The sequence below is a fragment of the Eublepharis macularius genome, chromosome 13 (genome assembly GCF_028583425.1).
Source record: "Eublepharis macularius isolate TG4126 chromosome 13, MPM_Emac_v1.0, whole genome shotgun sequence".
Classification (NCBI taxonomy): domain Eukaryota; kingdom Metazoa; phylum Chordata; class Lepidosauria; order Squamata; family Eublepharidae; genus Eublepharis; species Eublepharis macularius.
Genome location: NC_072802.1, coordinates 46,165,374 through 46,187,055, shown reverse-complemented (window position 1 = coordinate 46,187,055; position 21,682 = coordinate 46,165,374). Strand labels below are relative to the sequence as shown.

The following is a 21,682-nucleotide window of genomic DNA, read 5'->3' as shown; positions in this document are numbered from 1 at the left end:
TTGGGGTTTAGAAAAGAGACTAAAGGAGAATATGACACATCGACTGCAATGGATGACAAGGAAATACCTAATGGAACCTACAAAAAAACCTTACTTTTTTGTTGAATTACCCTGCCTAAGTTAATGACTGATAAAGTTCCTATAAACGTGAGAGACACAATGTATTGCCACACATTTTTAGTAAGTGCTGTCACTTTTCTATAACCCGAAATGTGAAGTCTGTGGTTATCAAGAAAAAAGTTTCACTAAGAAAGCATCACTTTTCTTTAGAAGAATACTATTTTGACATTTCGTAATTTAAGATTTATCTACATTTTCCCTGCATAAAGCTTCTGGGGGGGCGGCGGGGATTTGATGATGTGCATCACTTGGTCAGAATATATCCAGTAAAGTTCTTCAGTATGTATTGTCTATTTTCAGCAACTGACCATTCAGTCATCAACAATTAAGGAAGCGAGCCTGGATAAAAGGGGATGGGAACACCAGAAAAGATGAATGAGAACTGACATTTGGGTGGTATGCCACTCCACAGTATTGATGCTCTGGTGTCGGAAGCATTCCTAAATTAAGCGTACAATTGAAGTTGGACTTAAAATCAAACACTATTTATAAAATACTTCATTTTGTGTGTAAGTTCATTAAGTATACATTTTCCACAGGGGAAGAGTTGCTGTGAAGGACTTGTTCCTGGCAAAACTTGCAAACTTTTATTATCTAATAGTATTAGATAATAATATTAATATTAGATAGATATATAATATTAGATAATAGTATCACCAGCTTATGCTTCAGATTTATTGTTCTTTTAAATTTAACTAGAAGTTTTATGCCATACAATCATACATAGGTACATTATCTAATAGAAACCAATTTTAATGACTTCCGGTTTGGGATCCATGGAGGTCTGAAGCAGCTCCATTTGCGGAGCTGACCGGACTGCCGTTTTAAGCGGCCGGCGGGGTGAAAATAGCCCGCGGCTGACTGCTCTCAGGCGGAGAGCAGGCAAAGAACGCTCGAGACCCTAGGGTGAGCTAGATCTCGGACGAGGGGGGGCTCTACACAACGGGTCCCCTCCCGATCCTTGAGGTCCCACCCTGCGACGGGTCAGCTACAATCTCTGCGGCAGTTCTGGGGCCAATTCGGCTGGCATAAGACCTACATACCCAAGCTTCGATTGGGGGGAAGAAGTGGAGAGGAGAAGTGAAAATCGAAACAGCGATTACAACCCGAGAAAAGTGAATGAGAAGGTAAAGATCACTATCTTCCGATACGGGACAGATTGATAAAAACAGAGAGGAAAAAAAGTAAACTTTTAAACTGCAACAGATTAATGAAAAGGAGGGGAAGACTCGGCAAGAGTTGCATTTGAAAAGAGACTAAGTTTAAAGAAGTTATTAAAGAAATTGGACTATTGTTTTGAATACCTGTGGTTATGGAGCTGTGAGAAAAAGACACCATCGCGAGATCTGCTGTGGGAAGACGGGAGACAGGAAGTGCGTAATAACAATAGAGTGGCTGGAGAGAAGCGGCCCTTGCTGGAGGGCAGGAAGAAGGGAATCGCCATTTTTGAAAGGGGAAGGGTCGCGGCTTCAGCGGAAAAGGAAGTAGGCCATTTTGGATTATAAAACCATAGAGAGACCATAGAGAAAAGACGCCCGACATTTTGGACTCTTTAAAAACTAATTTATGCAAGAAGACCGGGACATTTGAAACAAAAAAGGTATTAAATTTAACGCCACGGAGTTAAGGAAGAGAGCGGACTCGTGGGAGCGAGCTAAAGCAAGCCCCACGATGTCGAAAAAAGAGTGGCAATCGGCAATAGAAAATCTGGACAAAAAACTTTTAGAGGTGATTAAAGAATTTAAGGACATGAAATTGGAGCTGATCAAAGAGGTTAAACAGACAGTAAAATCGGAGCTGTCAGAAGTAAAATCGGAGCTGTCAGAAGTGAAGAAAGGTATGGAAACAATACAAAATGAATTACAAGGAACGCAGCAGAGAGTTAAAACAGTAGAAGGAGTGATGGAGAACTTAGCAGACACGCAACAAACAGAGATGAGACTGATGAGGGGAAGGATGGCGGTTGCGGAAAGTAGACACATGGAGAAGCAGCTCAGATTTCGCGGTTTGCCGGAGATAGAAGGAAAGACAGCGCAAGAACAGATGACTGAGGTGTTAGCTGAGTACCTGGGGAAGGAGGAGGAGGAAGTTGTGGCTATCCTTGATGTGGCATATTGCGTGAACTCGAGAATTGCAACCCAGAGGAAAGTACCAAGAGATGTGATTGTGCAATTTACAACACGAAACATGAAAGAGAAGATTGTGACTAAACAGTTTCAAGATCCATTGGAGATCGATGGCAAGACAATTATCATAATGAAGGAATTACCCAGATCAGTGTTACTAGATCGGAAAAAATATAAAGCGCTAATCCAGATGTTGAAGGACATGAAAATCAGGTACAGATGGGAGCTTCCAGAAGGTTTGTCCTTTGAATTTGGAGGCGCCAAAAAGCGCATTAGATCTGAGCGGGAGATGGAGCGATTTATAAGGGACAATGAAAAGGACTTACCAACAAGATTATGAGTATGGAGTGTAAAGTATTATCTTGGAATGTAAATGGACTAAACTCACCGAATAAGAGGAAAAATATTTTCCACTGGCTATTAAAACAAAAATGTGACATTGTTTGTTTGCAAGAGACTCATATTCAAAAGCAGGATGTAAAATATTTAAAATTGGGAAAATTGGGCAAGGACTTTGTAGCAGCCTCAAGCAAGAAAAAAAGAGGAGTGGTGTTGTATGTAAAAGAGGAGCTACAGCCAAAATTTGTAATGAAAGATGTGGAAGCCAGATTTGTAGCAGTGGAATGTACTTGGAATTTAAAGAGAGTGTTGGTAGTCGGAGTTTATGCACCTAACGGTGCAAAAGAAAGCTTCTTTGAGGATTTGAGGAAGCATTTAGATGATCTTTCATATGACCAGATAATTCTTGCTGGAGACTTCAATGGAGTGACAGACTTGGAATTAGACAAAAAGACAACAACGGCACAAAAGAAAAGAGGATTATTACCAAAGCTTTTTTTTGAGTTGACTCAACAAGAGACTCTCGAAGATGTATGGAGGAGAGAATATCCTAAAAGCAGACAGTTTACTTTTTATTCTGCAAGGCACTCTACACTATCAAGAATTGACATGATCTGGGCCTCAAAAGACTTAGCGTTATGGACTAAGGAGGTAGAAATAATGCCGATGGTAGGCTCAGATCACAACCCAATTATGTGGAAACTAGGGAAAAGGAGAAAAAGGAAAGCATGGAGAATAAATGAGGACTTGCTACAAGAAGGAGAGAACATGGAGATATTGAGAAGAGAGACAAAGTGCTTCATACAATATAACGTGAACAAAGAAGTACCAACTGACAAAGTCTGGGATGCATACAAGGCGGTTATAAGGGGCATACTAATGGATTTAAATGGTAGAGCAAGAAAGAAGAAAGAGGAGAAAAGACAAGAGATCGAGGAAAAAATAAAAGCCAAAGAAACACAGTTAAAAAAGAGACCAGGGAAAAAGAAAATATATCAGGAAATTAAAATACTCCAAGAACAGCTAACAGCAATGAGTAATAAAGAATTGGAGTGGAACCTTAAAAGACTGAATCAGAAAGCATTTGAAGGTGCAAATAAACCTGGGAAATACCTGGCATGGCAATTGAAGAAGAGAAGGGAAAAGAAAATAATAAATAAAATTTGTGAAGACAATAAAACGTATTTGGAACAGACTGCCATTAGTAGAGCCTTTTATAAATTCTACGCTAAGTTGTACAATAAGAAAGAAGTAAATAAAGAATCAATAGCGTCATATTTGGAGAAAACGAAACTTCCAGAAATCTCGGAAGCTTGGAGAAATAAATTGAACAGTGAAGTAACGGACGAGGAAATAAGTAAGGCAATACAATCTGCAAATCTAGGAAAGGCGCCAGGGCCAGATGGACTTACGGCTAAATTTTACAAGACAATGGCCAATGAACTGGCACCATTCCTAAAAGAGGTGATCAATGGAGTTTTAAGGGATCAAAGAATTCCAGACACCTGGAGTGAAGCGAATATATCATTGATCCCAAAAGAGGGCCAAGATTTGACTAACGTGAAAAATTACAGACCTATATCGTTACTTAATAATGACTACAAAATTTTTGCGAAGATATTGGCGGAGAGACTGAAGGGGTGGCTCTCGGAGGTTATAGAGGAGGAACAAGCAGGTTTTTTGCCAGACAGACAAATAAGAGACAATTTAAGGACAGTCATTAATGCTATTGAATATTATGACAAGCGTTGTGACAAAGAGGTTGGTTTCTTCTTTGTTGACGCTGAAAAGGCGTTTGACAATTTAAACTGGGACTTTATGTTTGCCACTATGGAAAAGCTACAATTGGGAGAAAGATTCATCAGAGCAATTAAGGAAATTTACAGAGACCAGACTGCAGCAATTGTGGTGAATGACGAAGCGACCAAGAAATTGACTATAAGTAAAGGAACAAGACAAGGTTGCCCGTTGTCTCCACTGTTGTTCATTTTATTATTGGAGATCCTGATGATACAAATACGACAAGATGAAGAAATTCGAGGAATAAAAATAAAGGACTATTCATACAAGGTCAGAGCATTTGCGGATGATATAATGTTAATTGTAGAGGACCCATTGGAGAACATGCCAAAAGTGATAGATAAGATTAAGGAGTTTGGAGACTTGGCAGGTTTCTATATTAATAAAAAGAAGTCAAAGATACTATGTAAAAATATGACTAAGCAGAAACAACAATTATTAATGGAAAGAACGGACTGTGAAGTAACAAGTAAGGTGAGATATTTGGGAATTGAACTGACTGCAAAGAATATAGATCTATTCAAAAACAATTATGAGAAACTATGGACTCAGATAGAGAGAGACTTGATTAAATGGAATAGGTTAAGTCTGTCATGGTTGGGTAGGATTGCAGCAGTTAAGATGAATGTGTTACCAAGAGTAATGTTTTTGCTACAGACAATACCAATCATCAGAGACTCTAAACAATTTGAAAAATGGCAGAGGAAAATATCAGATTTTGTGTGGGCAGGCAAGAAGCCTCGAGTGAAAATGAAAGTTTTACAAGACGCAAAAGAAAGAGGCGGAATGCAACTGCCCAACTTGAGACTTTACCATGATGCAATCTGCCTAGTGTGGCTGAAAGAGTGGATGACGCTAAAGAACAAGAAATTACTAGCCCTAGAGGGATATAAAAAAATATTTGGATGGCATGCATACCTATGGCATGATAAAGTAAAGGTGAACTCGATGTTCCTGCACCATTATATACGGAGAAGTTTATATATAATCTGGAAGAAGTACAGAATTTACCTACAAGAAGGAACTCCTTTGTGGGTAGTTCCATATGAGGTGATAGATCCGAGAGCTGTTGATAATGAGCAACAATGTTTAACTTACAAAGAAATAACTAGAATTGAAGCATCCAAACTCAGAATGAAGACGCAGGAGGAACTATCACCTTATTATGACTGGTTCCAGTACAGACAGATCAGAGACTTATATAATTCGGACTCTGTAAAGGGAGGTATACGAATAGAGAACTCGGAACTAGAGCAGACCCTTTTTAAAGAGGACAAGAAAAGAATATCCAAGGTATACCAAGTACTGTTGAAATGGTATACTGAGGATGAGACAGTAAAAACACAAATGGTGAAATGGGCTATAAATTTTAACAAAGAAATAACAATGGAGGCATGGGAATACTTGTGGAAGACTACAATGAAGACAACGACATGTACTAGCATTAAAGAGAACATTTACAAAATGATCTATCGTTGGTACATGACACCAAAGAAGATTGCGCTAGGGAATTTGAACACTTCTAATAAATGCTGGAAATGTAGGAAACATGAGGGCTCCCTCTATCATATGTGGTGGTCGTGTGAGGTAGCTAGGCAGTACTGGGGGGAAATAATAAGAGAAATGAGTGAAATTTTACAATTTCAAATAAATAAGAACCCAGAACTCCTGCTACTAAACTTGGGCATGGAGGGAATTCCAGCCCATCATAGGACGTTGATATTTTATATGACAGCAGCAGCTAGACTTTTGTATGCGCAAAAATGGAAAGTACAAGAAGTGCCAACTATTGAAGATTGGATTTACAAATTGCTGTACATGGCAGAAATGGACAAGATGACAAGAAAACTGAGAAATCTGGACTCAGGGCAGTTTAACACAGACTGGGAGAAGCTGAAAAAATATTTGGAGAAGAAATGGGAGGTGGGAGGAGAACTGTGGCAGTTTGAGAACTACTGAAGTACAATAAAATGTAGAGGGGGGTGACTTTACCGGGGGGGAGAAGAGATAATTGTGAACTTCTAAGCAGTTAGATTAATAGATTGATATATATATAGATATACATAGACGAATAAACAGAATATCGATAGAAAATAATTAATCATAAGGGCTAATTATAAGGACTGATTAACTAATAATATTTTCTTTTTGGTAAGACTGGTATAATGCAACAAACTGAATATGTTTATTTAAAGATATATATGAGTCAAATTGATTGATTATGTGATGATAGTTATATAGAATTATTATTGAAGGGAAGTAGAAATATTAAAGTAATTATATATAACTAAAAGAATGAGTAACATATAGAGCATAAGTCAAATTGTTTGATTTAAACGAATGTATGATCTATATGGTTTATGATTTATAGAAATATTTGAAATTGGAATTATGGAAATTGGGATAAATTGTTTATCTAATATGGAAATAATGACTCATAGTTTGGGTATAGAGTATTAAAAATAGTTAAGAATGTATTGCTTAGAACAAATGGGAGACCATATATTTGTTAGATAGAGGAATTTAAAAGGAGTAAGGGAAAAGGGACAAAGGGTTGGAAAACTGTTGGAAGTCAACAAAAAAAGGGGGGGAAAGGGAGGGGGTTAGAAATGGAAAATGGGGAAATTGATTGTAATGTATAAATAATTGATCCTAACCCAATAAAAACTTTTCTAAAAAAAAAAAAAAAGAAACCAATTTTAATGTATACTTTACCAATGCTACCATACCAACGCTACAAATAATCCTTTGTTTTCATCTACTTAAGCAGATTCTTCATATCTAACCTTAAAGATTTGTCATATGCTGTGTATAGAACAACGGCCTTTAGAAGCCAAGTTATACTATAACATAGAAGCCTCCCTTTATAAATTGCCATATTTAGAACGATTTCCATGTTTAATATATCTGAGGATGACTACTGTACCTTTAAAAAGAATTTCTGAGTTTCTTAGTTATAACCAATTTTTGAAGCAAAACATCCCCAAAATTACTTTGGCTACTACCAAACTGTATTTCAAGCTTAATATCACCTCTAGAATTTACCCAAAACATTAAGAGATGGAAGGACAACAGCCTCCTCCCGCTACACAGTACGAACACATTGTTAATGTATTATCAGCATGTGACAATACTATTAGAAAATGAATTCTCTGAAGAATGAATAATTTCAAATTTACCCATATACAAATTAGCTACCTTGGAGTCACAGATGGAAAGCTGGAGATCTAGAAGAACTAGGAGTAAAAATTGGTGGAAGGAACATTAACAATTTGAGATATGCAGATATCACCATGTTACAGGCAGAAAACAGAAAAGACTTGAAATAACTACTGATGAAGGTTAAAGGAGAAAGCACCAAAGCAGGATTACATCTGAACATCAAGAAGACAAAAGTAACGACAACTACTGTAAAGTTACACAATTTTAAAGCAGACAATGAGGAAATTGAAATTGTTCAAGATTTTTTATTCTTCGGCTCAATCAACCAAAAGGGAGACTGCAATGAGGAAATCGGAAAGAGATTGAGACTTGGAAGAACAGCTGTGAGAGAACTAGAAAAGATCCTTAAAGATAAATGTGTCTCTCTGGGGACCAAGATCATGATGGTAATAATAATATTCAATTTATATACCGTCTTTCAGGATGACTTAACACCCACTCAGAGCAGTTTACAAAGTATGTTATTATCTCCACAACAAAATACTCTGTGAGGTGGGTGGGGCTGAGAGAGCTAGAAGCTGTAACTGACCCAGGTCACCCAGCTGGCTTCAAGTGGAGGAGTGAGAAATCAAACCCGGTTCTCCACATTAGAGTCCTGCGCTCTTAACCACTATACCAAACTGGCTCTCTCTAATCCAAACTATGATATTCCCCAATACTACGTATGGATGTGAAAGTTGGACAATGAAGAAAGCTGATAGGAAGAAAATTGATTCATTTGAAATGTGGTGCTGGAGGAGAGTTTTGAGGATACCATAGACAGCCAAAAAGACAAATAAATGGGTTTTAGATCAAATCAAGCTTGAATTCTCCCTAGAAGCTAAAATTACAAAACTGAAGTTATTGTACTTTGGTCACATTATGGGAAGACAAGATTCTCTGGAAAAATTTGGAATAATATGGAATGTTTTTACATGATTTTAAGGTTGTTATCTGCCCTGAGCCCACTTGCAGGAGGGCAGAATACAAATATGATATAAATAAATAAATGTCAATAATGCTAGGAAAAGTAGAAGGCAGCAGGAAAAGAGGAAGACCTAAAATGAGATGGCTTGACTTATAAAAAATGCCACATCCTCCAGTTTGACAGATCTGAGCAAGTCTGTTAATAATAGAATGTTTTGGAGGTCCTTCATTCATAGTCGCCATAGGTCGTAGGCGACTTGACAGCACATAACACACACACCTTGGAGCCAGAGATGACTCCACGGCAATGATCTTTATTCATGTATATAGTTTGCCATTAAATGAGAAATAATACCTCTTGTGAGCTATCTTTACTAACACCACCAAAAATATGTCAGAGGGTTTACCACTTTTTGAAGATATTTTCTGTGTCAGCCAAAGCCTCCAACTGTGGAATATTAGCATACAAGGATTCAACAGCAACTGTGACTATCCATTTCCATATACAGCATATCATTCAATTTCTTGATGAAGTCTGTAGAATCTCGTATTTAAAAGTTTATCCCTCTTACACAAGTTCTGAGGGGGGGAAACCCCAGTTTTAGTTGCCCAGTACAATGGGTTTCCCTGGTTGGGAAATATCCAATCATCAAGTTGTTTCATCACCTTCTGTCCATAGTCCCATCAATTTTGTCACAATCTCCTTTATTTGCTGCTTTAATTACATTTGTTTCCTTACAATTCAAATTTGTCCAACAGCGCCTAAAACAGTTTTTATCAGGTCATGTAAAACCAGAATCCACAACCACTTTTTAAGTTCTAAGGAGACAAATGAAATTCGGTCTAACAGATATTGTGGGACTGGAAGATATGCCTAAACTTTACAGAAATTACTAAGCTCATTATCAATCAAGACAACATCAAAATTGCCATTTTAATTTGTATACAAAGCAGTTTCTTTCCTTTGCTTGACAGTGTGCATTATGCTAAATGAAGATGCCTTATGCTAAATCAGACCCGTAGTATGTCAAGGTTAGTATTGTCTACTCAGACTGGCAGAAGCTCTCCAGAGACTTAGACAGAGGGCTTTCACATCTCCTACTACATGATCTTTTTAATTGGAGATGCTGAGCACTGAACCTAAGACCTTCTGCATGGTAAGCAGATGCTCTACCACTGAATCACAGTCTAGCTGTGCCAACTTTTAAGTGACTGTTCTGCCTTGCAATCCTAAACAGGATTACTCAGAAGTAAGTTCCATTTTATTCAGTAGAGCTTACTCCCAGGAATGTGTTTTTAGGATCACAGTTTTAAATATTCTGATTGGATGACTTCATAAACAAGGTCCATTAGGTCCAGTGAACATATATTTAACATAGAACAACACTTGTTGACAAATTCCTTATTTTTCAAGAACCCTGCCTTCATTTTTAATCCAGTTGGAGTGTGCATTAGTCTGCAGTGATCTAGATTCAATGTTTCAACTGTGTTCGGAATAAGCTTGTTTTCAAATTTCTGCAACCCATACCCTAATGCATTTGTTCACTGAATAACCCAGCTGTTGAGCATACTGATTGCACTGTGTAATCTACCTTGGGTCTCAGTGCAAAAGGCAGACTAGAAATAAAGGAAGGAAGGAAGGAAGGAAGGAAGGGGTTCACTCTAGATACTGGAGAACAAAAGCAAAGGCAAAGCCAAAAATGGTGCAATAAAAAAAAAGTTTTAATTTTTAAAAAACTGAAACAAATCCCAATGCATTTCAATCACCTTAAGGGACCTATAAGGATATACACATCCAGTGGATCTCAAAGAAAAACTTCACAATAATCAAATACAAAAAATCCCTAGCTATGCAATGACAGTATGACTGACTAAAAACACCACTTTTTCTGCCTCTAGGTACAAGAACACAGGATGAGCAAAGATATAGTGGGTATGTTATAGAATGGTCTATTCCAAATATTCTGTCAGCACCCTCAAGAAAGAAACTGAAGCTCTTCCTATCAAGTGCAACAAGATGAGTCCAAGAAACACTGCAATACAGAACTGGAAACCAATTTGATGCTCAAGCAGTTATGAATGATTTTATTTGAAAAATGTGTTGCAAAGGTGTCATAGTGCACAATCATAAGTTTAACCTGGTCAATGACTGGAGTATTTCACTATTTCTGAACTAACAGGAAAAGCTCCACAGGAGGACATAGTGTTGGCAAAGTAGCAAGACTTTGCCTCCAACAAGAGCAGGCCTTCAAAAGAGCTCAGTATTGTATTTGGTCAGACTGGTTCCAAATATTTCATGGTCTGCACTCATGTTGTTTTTCTTCACACTTCGTTGCCATTCAAAAAGCCAAGATGCTGCTCAGCTCTATGGAGAGCTCAAACCTCAATCTCAACAGTCAAACAGAACATCAACAGAACTACTAGTCAAGCTGATATCTTCTCAAGGACATCCTGGAGAAGTGAGAATCCAGGAGCCTTTGAGGACTGGTCATATTAATGGGTTCTTCTCCCTTGCAGAGAATATAAGTGCTATAAAAACCAAACATCATCAGGTGGTCTGTCTATGACAATGAAGTCAATAGATCCAGAGGAGTTAGCCGTGTTAGTCTGTAGTAGCAAAATCAAAAAGAGTCCAGTAGCACCTTTAAGACTAACCAATTTTATTGTAGCATAAGCTTTCGAGAATCAAGTTCTCTTCGTCAGATGCATGCATCTGACGAAGAGAACTAGATTCTCGAAAGCTTATGCTACAATAAAATTGGTTAGTCTTAAAGGTGCTACTGGACTCTTTTTGAATGAAGTCAATAGTTTCCCCAGTGCACAGAACACCCCTTTTAAAATCAGAGCAGAAAATTAAATCCAGAGTATGGTCTACTGTGTATTCAGGGACAGATATAACATGAGAGTACCATGGTTGTCATGTAACCCTTGAAGTTTTGAGCTGCACTGGACAAATGTGGTTAACATGCAGAATAGACAGTATAATGAAGTGGTAACAGATGGGAGAGTGCTGAAGTGCTAAAATAGACTGTTCCAATTCATTTATGGATAATGAATGTACATGGAAAACTAAAACAGCATGCAACCAGTTAGACTTTTTACATGATTTGTTAATGTTTTATTTGAAGGGAGTTTCAACATGAAAGATCCCATATTAAAGACTCTCCCTACCAGCAGTCTGAAGTGTTACATTAATTCTAGCACCACATTTTGCCATGTCTCAACAACCAGGCCTTACATATCCATAAATAAGCACTAGACTTGTAAACATTAATTAGTCCAAAATAACACTGTCCTGTTGTTGTCTAGGCTTGACTGCCAATCTTGATATAATTGTCTACCAATTCATTTCTGGGTGCAATTCAAAGTGCTGATTTTGATCTTTAAAACCCTGAACTTTTTGGAACCCTAATACCTTCTCCAATATAAACCTAACTGGACACTGACAACATCTAATGAGGCCCTTTGTATTGCTGCTTAAGGTAAAGGTAAAAGTAGTCCCCTGTGCACCACGACGTTTTCTTGGCAGCCTTTTTACGGGGTGGTTTGCCATCGCCTTCCCCAGTCATCTACAATTTACCCCCAGGAAACTGGGTACTCATTTTACCAACCTCGGAAGGATGGAAGGCTGAGTCAACTTTGAGCCGGCTACCTGAATCCGGCTTCCACCAGGATCAAACTCAGGTTGTGAGCTGCAGTACTGCAGCTTACCACTCTATGCCACGGGGCTCTTCTGTATTGCTACTATCACTGAACATCTGACACGTAGCTGGCAACGTATGACAGGGTGTTTTTGATAGTGGTACCATGGAAAATCCAGCTTTGTAAAGCACGACTGACATTTGCCCTGGTATCCTTTGGGAGATGGCAACAAAATTTACCCACTTCTGTAAAGCTTTTGACTTAGTTTACGGCTGGCCCCATTAAAAGAGTAATTTGAATTCCCATGCATCTACCCCTTATCTGCCAAGCTATTGAGGTTTCTTATTTCAGTGTTTTTAAAGTATATTATTTGGATGACCATTTTATACTTTTGTAAGCTGCTTTGAGACACTGCATCAATATTTTAATAAGTAAAAAAAAAATAGTTTCAAATTTCAGTTAACTGGAGTGGCCAAGAACAATAGTGTACGGTAAAGGGAAGAAAATTCCCATTTGGAATTCCACACCATCAATTGCTAAGATCCTTGCTGAGTTCTTGAGCACCAAGTTCATTTGGTATATCCTCCGTGATCCCTCCATCAAGCCCAATGTTTTAATTGTTTTAAATGTTTTAATTGTTGTTTTTATGTATTTTAATGTTTTTAAAGCTCTGGTTTTAACTGTTTTAATGATATGTTTCATAAGGTGGCCCTTATGAGGTCATAAAAGCTGGATATAAATTTTGTTAAATAAATAAATAAAATATCCATTGACAGAATTCTGGGTGGACTGGTTCCCTGTCTATTATTGGGAGCAGGAGGTATGGAAACAGTTGCAAGATCTGGCCTCCTGCTGAGAAGTTTGGCATTCCAAGACCCACCTAGAGCTATGCTGCTCTTCCCATGGGAAGAGACTAGGCAGGACAACAACTGGCATCCACAAACAACTGGACACAGGGTACCTTTCTTGACCAGAGAAGAACCCAACAGTTTCAAAGTAAGTATGCTCTGCAATTTCAATGTGACACATAAGGCCTTTCTCCATGATTGTCCTCTGGCTGTTACTATTTTATGCTTCAACAAAACAGGGTTGCACTTACCTGTAACTTCTGTTCATTGAGTTCTTCTGTGCAGGTGCACATGAGACTACGCATGCACAGGACTGCCAATGGAGAATTCTTTAATGCTCCTTAGACCCTGTTAGGGGTTGTTGCTCTCATATCACATAGCAACCGCTTCCTGCCCAAACGGTCATGTGACCTAACAGAGATCAACGGCCCCTTCCCTCAGCTCTCCTAAGCTGCTGCGACTCACTCACAACTGGACTTCACCAGAGAGTTCATAGAGGGGCAGGAGGGAGGGTATGTATGCCTGCACAGAAGAACTCGACAAACAGCAGTTACAGGTAAGTGCAACTCTGTTTTCATCTTCTGTGCAGTCCCACATGGGAGAGTACCAAGCTACACACTCACAAGGAAGTGGGATGAATCTCTCCCAATCAATCATTTAATAATATAAAACTTAATCATAATACGTAACAACTTCATATTTAAAAAGTTTGCAAATGTACAGGCAAAGTGGGAGATATGCCAATAAAGATATAAGAACTTGCAACGACTTAAAATTGCATAGTGTTTACTCTCCATTTTACTTTCTTTCTTTTAAACAAAGATTGCAATACTGCTCTATCGCCGCATTCTATGCGATGTGAACCTCTACAGTATAATGCCAGACAGAAGTGTCTGACTATGACCAGTCAGCGATCTTGCAGATTCCCTTCTTTTTTTTTAACAAGGAATGCAAGGCTGCCACATGCTACTTGCAACTGAAGTCTAAAGTGCAATGCTCACCGAAGGCACTCAACGATAATTAAAAAACTGCCTTATAAATATGAAATAAAAGTACCTCTCACAGAAAACCAGTGAGGAGGTAACCAGAAATCCAGTAAAGTGAAATCCCCAGATAAAGGGGCCTTGAGTAGTATGTTGGTATGCCAACTGGATGATAGACCCCACCATATGTATCAATGGGCTGGACTGACATCCATTTGCCTTTGATTGGGCTCAAAAACCACACAAACAGATGCAGATCTGAATGAAAAACACCCTTGTCCTAATTAAAACAAAAACGACAAGGCTCTTTTGAACTGTAGTGAATGCATTATATGTTTCCTGTGTCCTGTATTGCGAGCTTCATAGAATACAGGCACAGTGATCTCCTGAAAACAAGTCAAAGAGAACAAGAAAACTTAGTAGGAAATGGATGTCAGGTTAGAGGACATCCTCATGTACCTCATGTGCCTGAAATTTTGCCAAATTTAGCCCAAAAAGCAGGTTCGGTCCTAGGCACTGATCAATGTTAAAAATTAACGGCGCTCACGAGCGAGGTTCTTCTCTCACGGTGGCTAAAAGAGAACTGAGGAAAGAGGCCATTGCTCTCCATCACATGACCGTTTTGGTGGGAAGCAGCTGCTATGGGATACAAGAGCAACGGCCCCTAACAGGCTCTAAGAAGCATTAAAGAATTCTCCATTGGCCGGCCTGTGCATGCGCAGTGCCATGTGGGACCACACAGAAGAACGAAGATGAACAATGCCTTCTCACAGGTTATTTATCCCAAGCCTGCCACTTTAGCACTGGTGGGCTGACCCGGGCTTTAACATGACAGGACTTGGAGCTAGAACTTGTTCCAAACTCTGGAAAACCAAGAAAAAAAGCATTCTCCCAGCACACAACAAGGGTCCTTCCTTTGCCTCTAAGTAACCTCTGCAACCCTTAGATTAGGAGTAAGGGCTTCCAAGGAGGGAGGATATGACCTCCAGCACATCTCTTTTGGTCTTTCCCAGCAGCAAGATCCTTGTACCTTGCTCAGAATTCCTTCAATGTAGCTTGACACTTCCTCTAGTCTCAGCATAGGCTTGTCCGTCTGAGGAACAATGGTTGCCATCTTCTTCAGAAGGTTGGCCAGGTCAGCAGAAACTGTGCTGGTTTTGTAGCTATCAAACTCAGGAAGAGTCTTAGGCTTAAAATATTCAAACATGAATAAGGCATCTTCCCACATCAGGTCCACCTTGAAAGAGGGAATGAAAAAAGTACATATTCCATTTTACCAAAGAAGCATGTTATGCCCTTTACCAAGTCAGAACACTGGTCCATCTAATCCCATGCTGCCTACTCTAACTGGTAGCAGCTCTGCAAGCTCTTAGGCAGAGAAAGGTCTTTTCACAGGCTACCAGAGATCCCTTTCCTGAAGCTTGAACTTGGGGAACTACTGCATGCAAAGCAAGGGCTCTACCACCGAGCTGCAACACTTCGGCTGTGCTACAGTCCTACATGGAGATCCTTTCTATGTGGCTATTCCCCGGATTCCGTGCATGAGGCTGGGGATGCTACAGAGACCCTACTGTGAGTTTATCTACTGCCTATTCTTCTGATTGGGTGATTAGAGTTGCTCTCTATAGTAAGAGAATACATGAAGCTGTCCTATACATTGGCCCACCTAGCTCACTGTTCTCTATTCAAAGCAGCTCTTCCAAGGTCTTTGACAGACAGAGCTACTTCTCCAGTGCTACTGCCAGTGATGTCTCTAGAAATCTTTTGTGCGCAGCTTGTTTTTCACCATTTGTGTACCTTGTGATATGCTAGGCACTTAAAAATTAAAGCTCTTATGGCCCAAGACGCCATAAGAAGATATTGATTAAGCCCTTTCCAGGAAATATAAGGGTGAATGTATATATAAAGATGTAAAACAGGGGAGAACTCTTGCATTCAATTTTGTAATTATGAAAGTCTGACAGTTTGAAATTTTTGGAATGTTGTAATTTTGAAACGGAATTTTAAAAGTTTGGAATTTTGTAATTTGTTAGTTGTATTTTACATTGTACAAATTCTATTTAATCATTGTATGGAGAATAAGTATTATCAATAAAAAAAATTTTTTAAAAAGAACTCTTGCATTCACATCCTGTCTGTGGGATTCCTGGAAGCTTGTGGCTAGCCACTATTGGAAACAGGATGCTAGATTAGATGGAACTTGGTCCAGTCAAGCAAGGGCCATGTGGCAATCAGCTCTCAGATCCTTGGAACTATCCCTGCCTGTCCATGAGTGTCCCATTTCACTAAAGGTGGGTTTAGGTAAACTTACCTGCTGTGTGGAATGTTCTTCCAAGTACCGTGCTTTGCTTTTTTTGCTTGGGAAACTGTATAAGCAATAGAAGCACTGTTCTAAGGCAGTTTCCAGCTCCTCTTTGTAAGGATGGGTGTCTTCAGAAGTAGAGGCTAAAAGCTCTTTTTGCAGAACTCGTACCTGGAACAATAATCACGCCCATCAATTAAAGGAATTGCCATGTTAAACTTCTGTAAATTATCTGAATTTGTTTCAATATAAATTGTATATTGCCGTGTGCCTTCTGATATTCCTTCTGCTCATAAGGTGGTGTGCTGTATTTTGCTAAGAGAAGATATCTCAGGGTTCCAGTGAGAAGGAGCCTTCCCAATGGGGCTATAACTGCAATAGGGAGTTCTCTTCCCAACTGACTTCCTAACTCACATTCTTGGGGCAAATCAGCAGCAAATAGCTGGGGGGAAACTTTGTACAATGAAAGAAGTCTAGAAAGATATTTCACAAATATCTATTCAACTCAGTGTCATGTCTGCTTCTTTGACCTGCCACCTGTGGAAAGTTTTCAAGATGACTCCAAATGCCTAGATGCACACAGGTAGGTTTCTCTAGAGCAGCACCCTTAATATTGGAATGCATCTTGATTAAAGTCATACTGTCCTTGAGGAAGCAAAACAGCAGCTTCAGTCATTTACCACATTGTAGTAATATTGAAGCCAGGAAAACTAAGACAAAAGCCAGAACAGCAGCCTGGCTCGGCTAAGAATCTAATCCAATGCTTTGTGTTCAACAGCTGCCTCTGCAAACTTACAGGCAGGCCATGAAAGCAATGACTCTCCCAGCATCTGAAATTCTAATGTATATTGCCTCTAAAGATGGGGGTTCCATCCAGCTATCACAGCTGCTGGCAGATCTGCTCCTCAGGCATTAGTTTTATCTCTTTTATAGACTTCACCACATCTTGCATTAGTGAATTCCATAAGTTTACTGTGGGAAGGACTTTCTATTACCAATCAACTTCAGTGTTTGACTCTGAATTCTAGTATTGTGGCCTGAAGGACAGAAAAGTGTCTACATTTCCCTCCACATCACTGACACTTTTATAAAACTTTATATCATGGCAGGAGGTGGGGTGGGCAATGAGCAGCAAAATAATAACAATAATAATAACATTTGATTTATATACTGCCCTTCAGGACAACTTAATGCCCACTCAGAGCGGTTTACAAAGTGTTATTATTACTCCACAACAATCACCCTGTGAGGTGGGTGGGGCTGAGAGAGCTCCAGAGAACTGTGACTCGCCCAAGGTCACCCAGCTGGCTTCGTGGAGGAGTGGGGAATCAAACCCGGCTCTCCAAATTAGAGTCCCATGCTCTTAACCACTACACCAAACTGGCTCTCCAGATAGAGACATTTCAAACATTACTACTCACATAGAACTTAAGAAGGGCTCCATTTGAGTTACAGCACCAGGATCTCCTCCCAAGATATTCATGAGCCGTATTCAGTAGCATTAAGGAAGAGGGCAGCATTGGAGTGTCAAGAGTTTGCACCACTGCTAACAAAAAGAACCAAGTAATCATTCTGGCATTCCCAGAAGAGGCAAGCATAGTTTACACTGTTTGAAATGTTCTACATGTTTTGTAAGGGCTCTTGATACATATTATGCTTGCACAGTCATTCAGAACATACAGGAGAGAGAACTTAGCCTATCTGTGAATTTACCTACTTGTTTGCCCATCAGTGGAGTGATCTTGTCTCTGTCCACCAGCAGGCGGGTAGTTCTGTTCAAAGGACAGATGTGGCCAGGGATGCACCAGAAGGAACATCTCACTTCCACTAAGAGCCAGTGGCAACTACTTTAGCTGTGAGCATTAAGCTAAATGAGATAAAAGGCAGGCAGAAGAAACTGCCCGCTTTCCTGGCATATGAGAAGGGTGTCATGGGAAACAGTGCTCAGAAGAGCCATAGGTGGCATGTCAAAAAGACACGTGTCTCCTAAGTATCACTGCTTTAACTGGTCTTTTAAGAGCAAGAACGGACCTAAGGTGGCCACCCTCTGTGCAGGGTGTTGTGCCTGAAACCTACAACACAGGGTAGCAAAGTGAGGCCCCTAAGGGATTGACAGTCCTCACACTGATCACCAGAAAATGCTTCTAGAAGACTTTGAGAAATAACATGAGGGGGGTTGCAGCAGAAAGGGGTGAGGATCAGTGGAATTGTCAATTTAGTTTGAAACCAACCTAATCACCGATTTGAGCTCCACCCAACCATCATTTGACCCTGCTTTGGCAAAGAGACATGTTCACAGAATAAATGTCTGAAGAGAAGAAATTAAGACTGGTGGCCCCACAAATTATACTGAAACACCAGGTACTCCCGTTCTGTTTTGCTATGTCTAAGTAGCACGTAAGCAGCGACAGTTCAGGTTTACATTTCTTCTCTGACCTACCCCTCAACCTGCTCAGATCCAATTTCTTGCCATTACCTTCACAAATGCACTACAGTGGAAAGATTACAATATGCAAACTATGAAATAAAAATTCAGTTCCCACCTTCATCATTTTGATTTTGTATCTGTTCCTCTTGTTGACAGCAAAGGGACCGGAAATTGTCCTCTTCATGTTGAATGATCCTATGAAGAATAATCCAAGGGAGCACTGAAGACACAAATGGTTCTTTGGGCTCCTCTTGGACAGCCATGCTGCAATCTATTATCTGTTAAAGAATTGAACACTATAAATCACACAAATGCAAAACACAACTGCTGATGACAGCTTGTCTACAGCAATTAAGAGCTGAGTTCAACAAGCATTAAAGCTGGCTATATCTGATTGCTCTACCATTAACCTAACAGTAAAGCTCACAAAGAGGCAAGTAATTATGTGCTCACTGGAGCAACAGAAAACATGTAGCCATTCTGCCATCAGTGAACAGCAGCCACTATTGAGCTGAATTAAATTAAATTATGTATCTCACCTGTGGCACAGAACTTTAAATCATAAATCAGAAAATGGTGTCAAGAAATCAGAAGATCACCAAGACACGTCCAAGCTGCAGAACCACTTGGCTCTGTGAGTAATACCTGGATGAGGTTGTTAGTCAGTCGAATGAGGCTTGGCGTCATAGAAGCATCATTTAGGCTGCTGCTGTCCGAGGACAGGGCACTATCAATCCCAATGAGCAGCTGTGTGACGGTAGCCACCCACTCTTCCTTTGCAGATGCTGCCGTCATGTTAATCATCTGCTGGAAAGCCTCATTCAAGGCAACTTCTGAACATTCAAAGCACTGCCTGTAGTCCTTCAGTTTTAGCAAGGAATCCTAAGACACATTAAGGAGAATATAAAGTCATTTGTTGTACATTCCTTATAGGAGGAAACAGAAAAATCTGTACTTAATAACACCTGTACATAGTATTTTTATGGTACACAAGCTATTGAGAAGTCTGTAAATTAGAAAATAAAGAATGGCATGCAGAATGGTAGGAGACAAATGGTGCGGGAAACTCCATTTTGCACTGCCGGTAATATACAGCAAGTGATGCCTTAACAGGTGAGCTGAAATAGGCCATTTCAAAAGAAACCGCTGAGTGTCTTTACCAGCTGTCTCTCCAGATTTCTAGAACTGTGATCAATATAAACATAGCATCCTCAGGAGAACACTCATCTCTCCCTTTTGAACACTTACTCCCACTCCATTTCAGCTGCTTCTGAATGCCCAAAGCTGTCGTGGCTTTATTTCACCACTGCAACAGTGAAATGCCTAAGTTGATGCTTCCCAGCTGCACAGAAAGATACTATCAAGATCTTATGGGGATGTTAATGAACATGCTCATTATCCTGTTAGGAACTGCTTCCTAACTCAGAGCCAAACAAGTCGACCATCCCTGCTTTCAGCTGTCTAAACTAGCAATAGATTCAACCTTGGATTGTCCAACTTCACTGCCATCTGCCAACAGCTATTAAATTGGGGGTGGGATGGAGGGAACCTGCAGCAGAAGCAGTTGAGCAGGCCTTTCTGGGATGGAGATCACAAATTCCAAATGTTTCGTCCGGCCATATCCACTGAAGCATAATGTTGGGCGAAGTAGGTGCACCACAGCTGTGTAATCCCCAGCCTCACACAAGCGCTGGATCTCCTCCAGAGACTGACACCTCTCCAGAGACTTCAACTTTTTATCAATCTGCAAGATATACAGAGCATACTGTAAGCAGCGATTCCTCTTTGGGAAGGATCATTTCTTATGAACAAAACTAACTGCAGGACACAGAAACCATGATGAATTAAATCTAGTGTAAAACACAGGACAACCTCAAAGTGCATCTAAAGCATTTCTTATACAAAAATGCTTGTGCATTGATCATGTATTAAAAAAAAGTCTTCTGAAACTTCTCCCGACTCTTCCTGCCCCCTTCCCTATGGTGCCCCTTTTTGTTTTTCTGCTTATACCTCAAATACCAGTGGAAATAATTATCAGGAAAATGAATCACGCATCACCTGAAAAAGCCACCATTTTAGCTGGATCGTTGTCACTATGTTTTATAATACTGTACTATATCTGTCCATACATCACATTCTCATCATAAAGCTATCCTTATCTTAAATTACCGAGAATGGGATGTGTACAGATGTAAGATTTTCCTCCAGGAAAAAAAAACATGGAAAGTTATAGCATTATCTTTTCTATATCAAAGCTAGCATAAAAACATACCCTAGACATTTTCTTAAGACAAGAAGTATTTCATTTCCTGAAAAAAAAAATGGCTGTGAATAGGGAGCTACCTGCTCAATTTTTTTTTAAAAAAATCTCAATTTATTTTGATAACAATACATTTCTCAAATTTAATTCAAAGTATTGTATGGGTTTGAAGCTCTAGGTGTGTTCTTTCAGGCATCTGATTTCTTATTTTGTCTTAATTATTTCAAGAGATAAAGTCATACTGAAAAGAAAGTAAAAATGCAAGAAGGGTGCTGCAATGCATTATGTAGAGGAGAGGGAAGGGAAGGGTCATTTTCAGGGCCAAGCTACAAGTGACAAATGACACTTGAACGGCAAGTGAACAGACTCACATGTATTCCTCCCTGTTCACTTGCGCTCCACTCGATCACTACGTGCCATTCAAGTGTCATTCGTTACTTGTAGCTTGGCCCTCAGAGGACAATTTTGGAAGACTTTTTTTGTATCGCACAGCAGATTCCTCCTGAGCATTCTTGTACAAACATCTTTGTTGCTCTTTATCTGATATTAAACCATATGTTATCTATACTAGCAATGGAGAGAAGTCAGCAAGGTTGCAGTCAAGAGTTCAGTATTATGAGTTTCATTTTGCTTTTTAAAATCTAACTTCAAATCACAATGTTTTAATGAATTCTTTATTCAGATTTTGAGTCTGCCACCTCAATGA

At 39.5% G+C, this 21,682-nt stretch overlaps 1 protein-coding gene across 3 annotated transcripts in view; it reads right to left on the bottom strand.

Annotated features, from left to right (window-relative positions):
* CABIN1 (calcineurin binding protein 1) overlaps positions 1–21,682 on the bottom strand; it is a 94,203-nt gene that overhangs the window by 54,009 nt on the left and 18,512 nt on the right. For 2 of the 3 annotated variants that reach the window (XM_054995928.1, XM_054995930.1), the window contains exons 15-20: positions 20,266–20,460; positions 19,362–19,598; positions 18,832–18,994; positions 17,710–17,834; positions 16,298–16,459; positions 15,017–15,223 (exon numbers count right to left, since the gene is read on the bottom strand). In XM_054995928.1, the coding sequence (XP_054851903.1) occupies positions 15,017–15,223; positions 16,298–16,459; positions 17,710–17,834; positions 18,832–18,994; positions 19,362–19,598; positions 20,266–20,460 (1,089 nt within the window). The remainder of the gene's footprint in view (positions 1–15,016; positions 15,224–16,297; positions 16,460–17,709; positions 17,835–18,831; positions 18,995–19,361; positions 19,599–20,265; positions 20,461–21,682) is intronic. The other variant, XM_054995929.1, reaches the window with a different exon arrangement.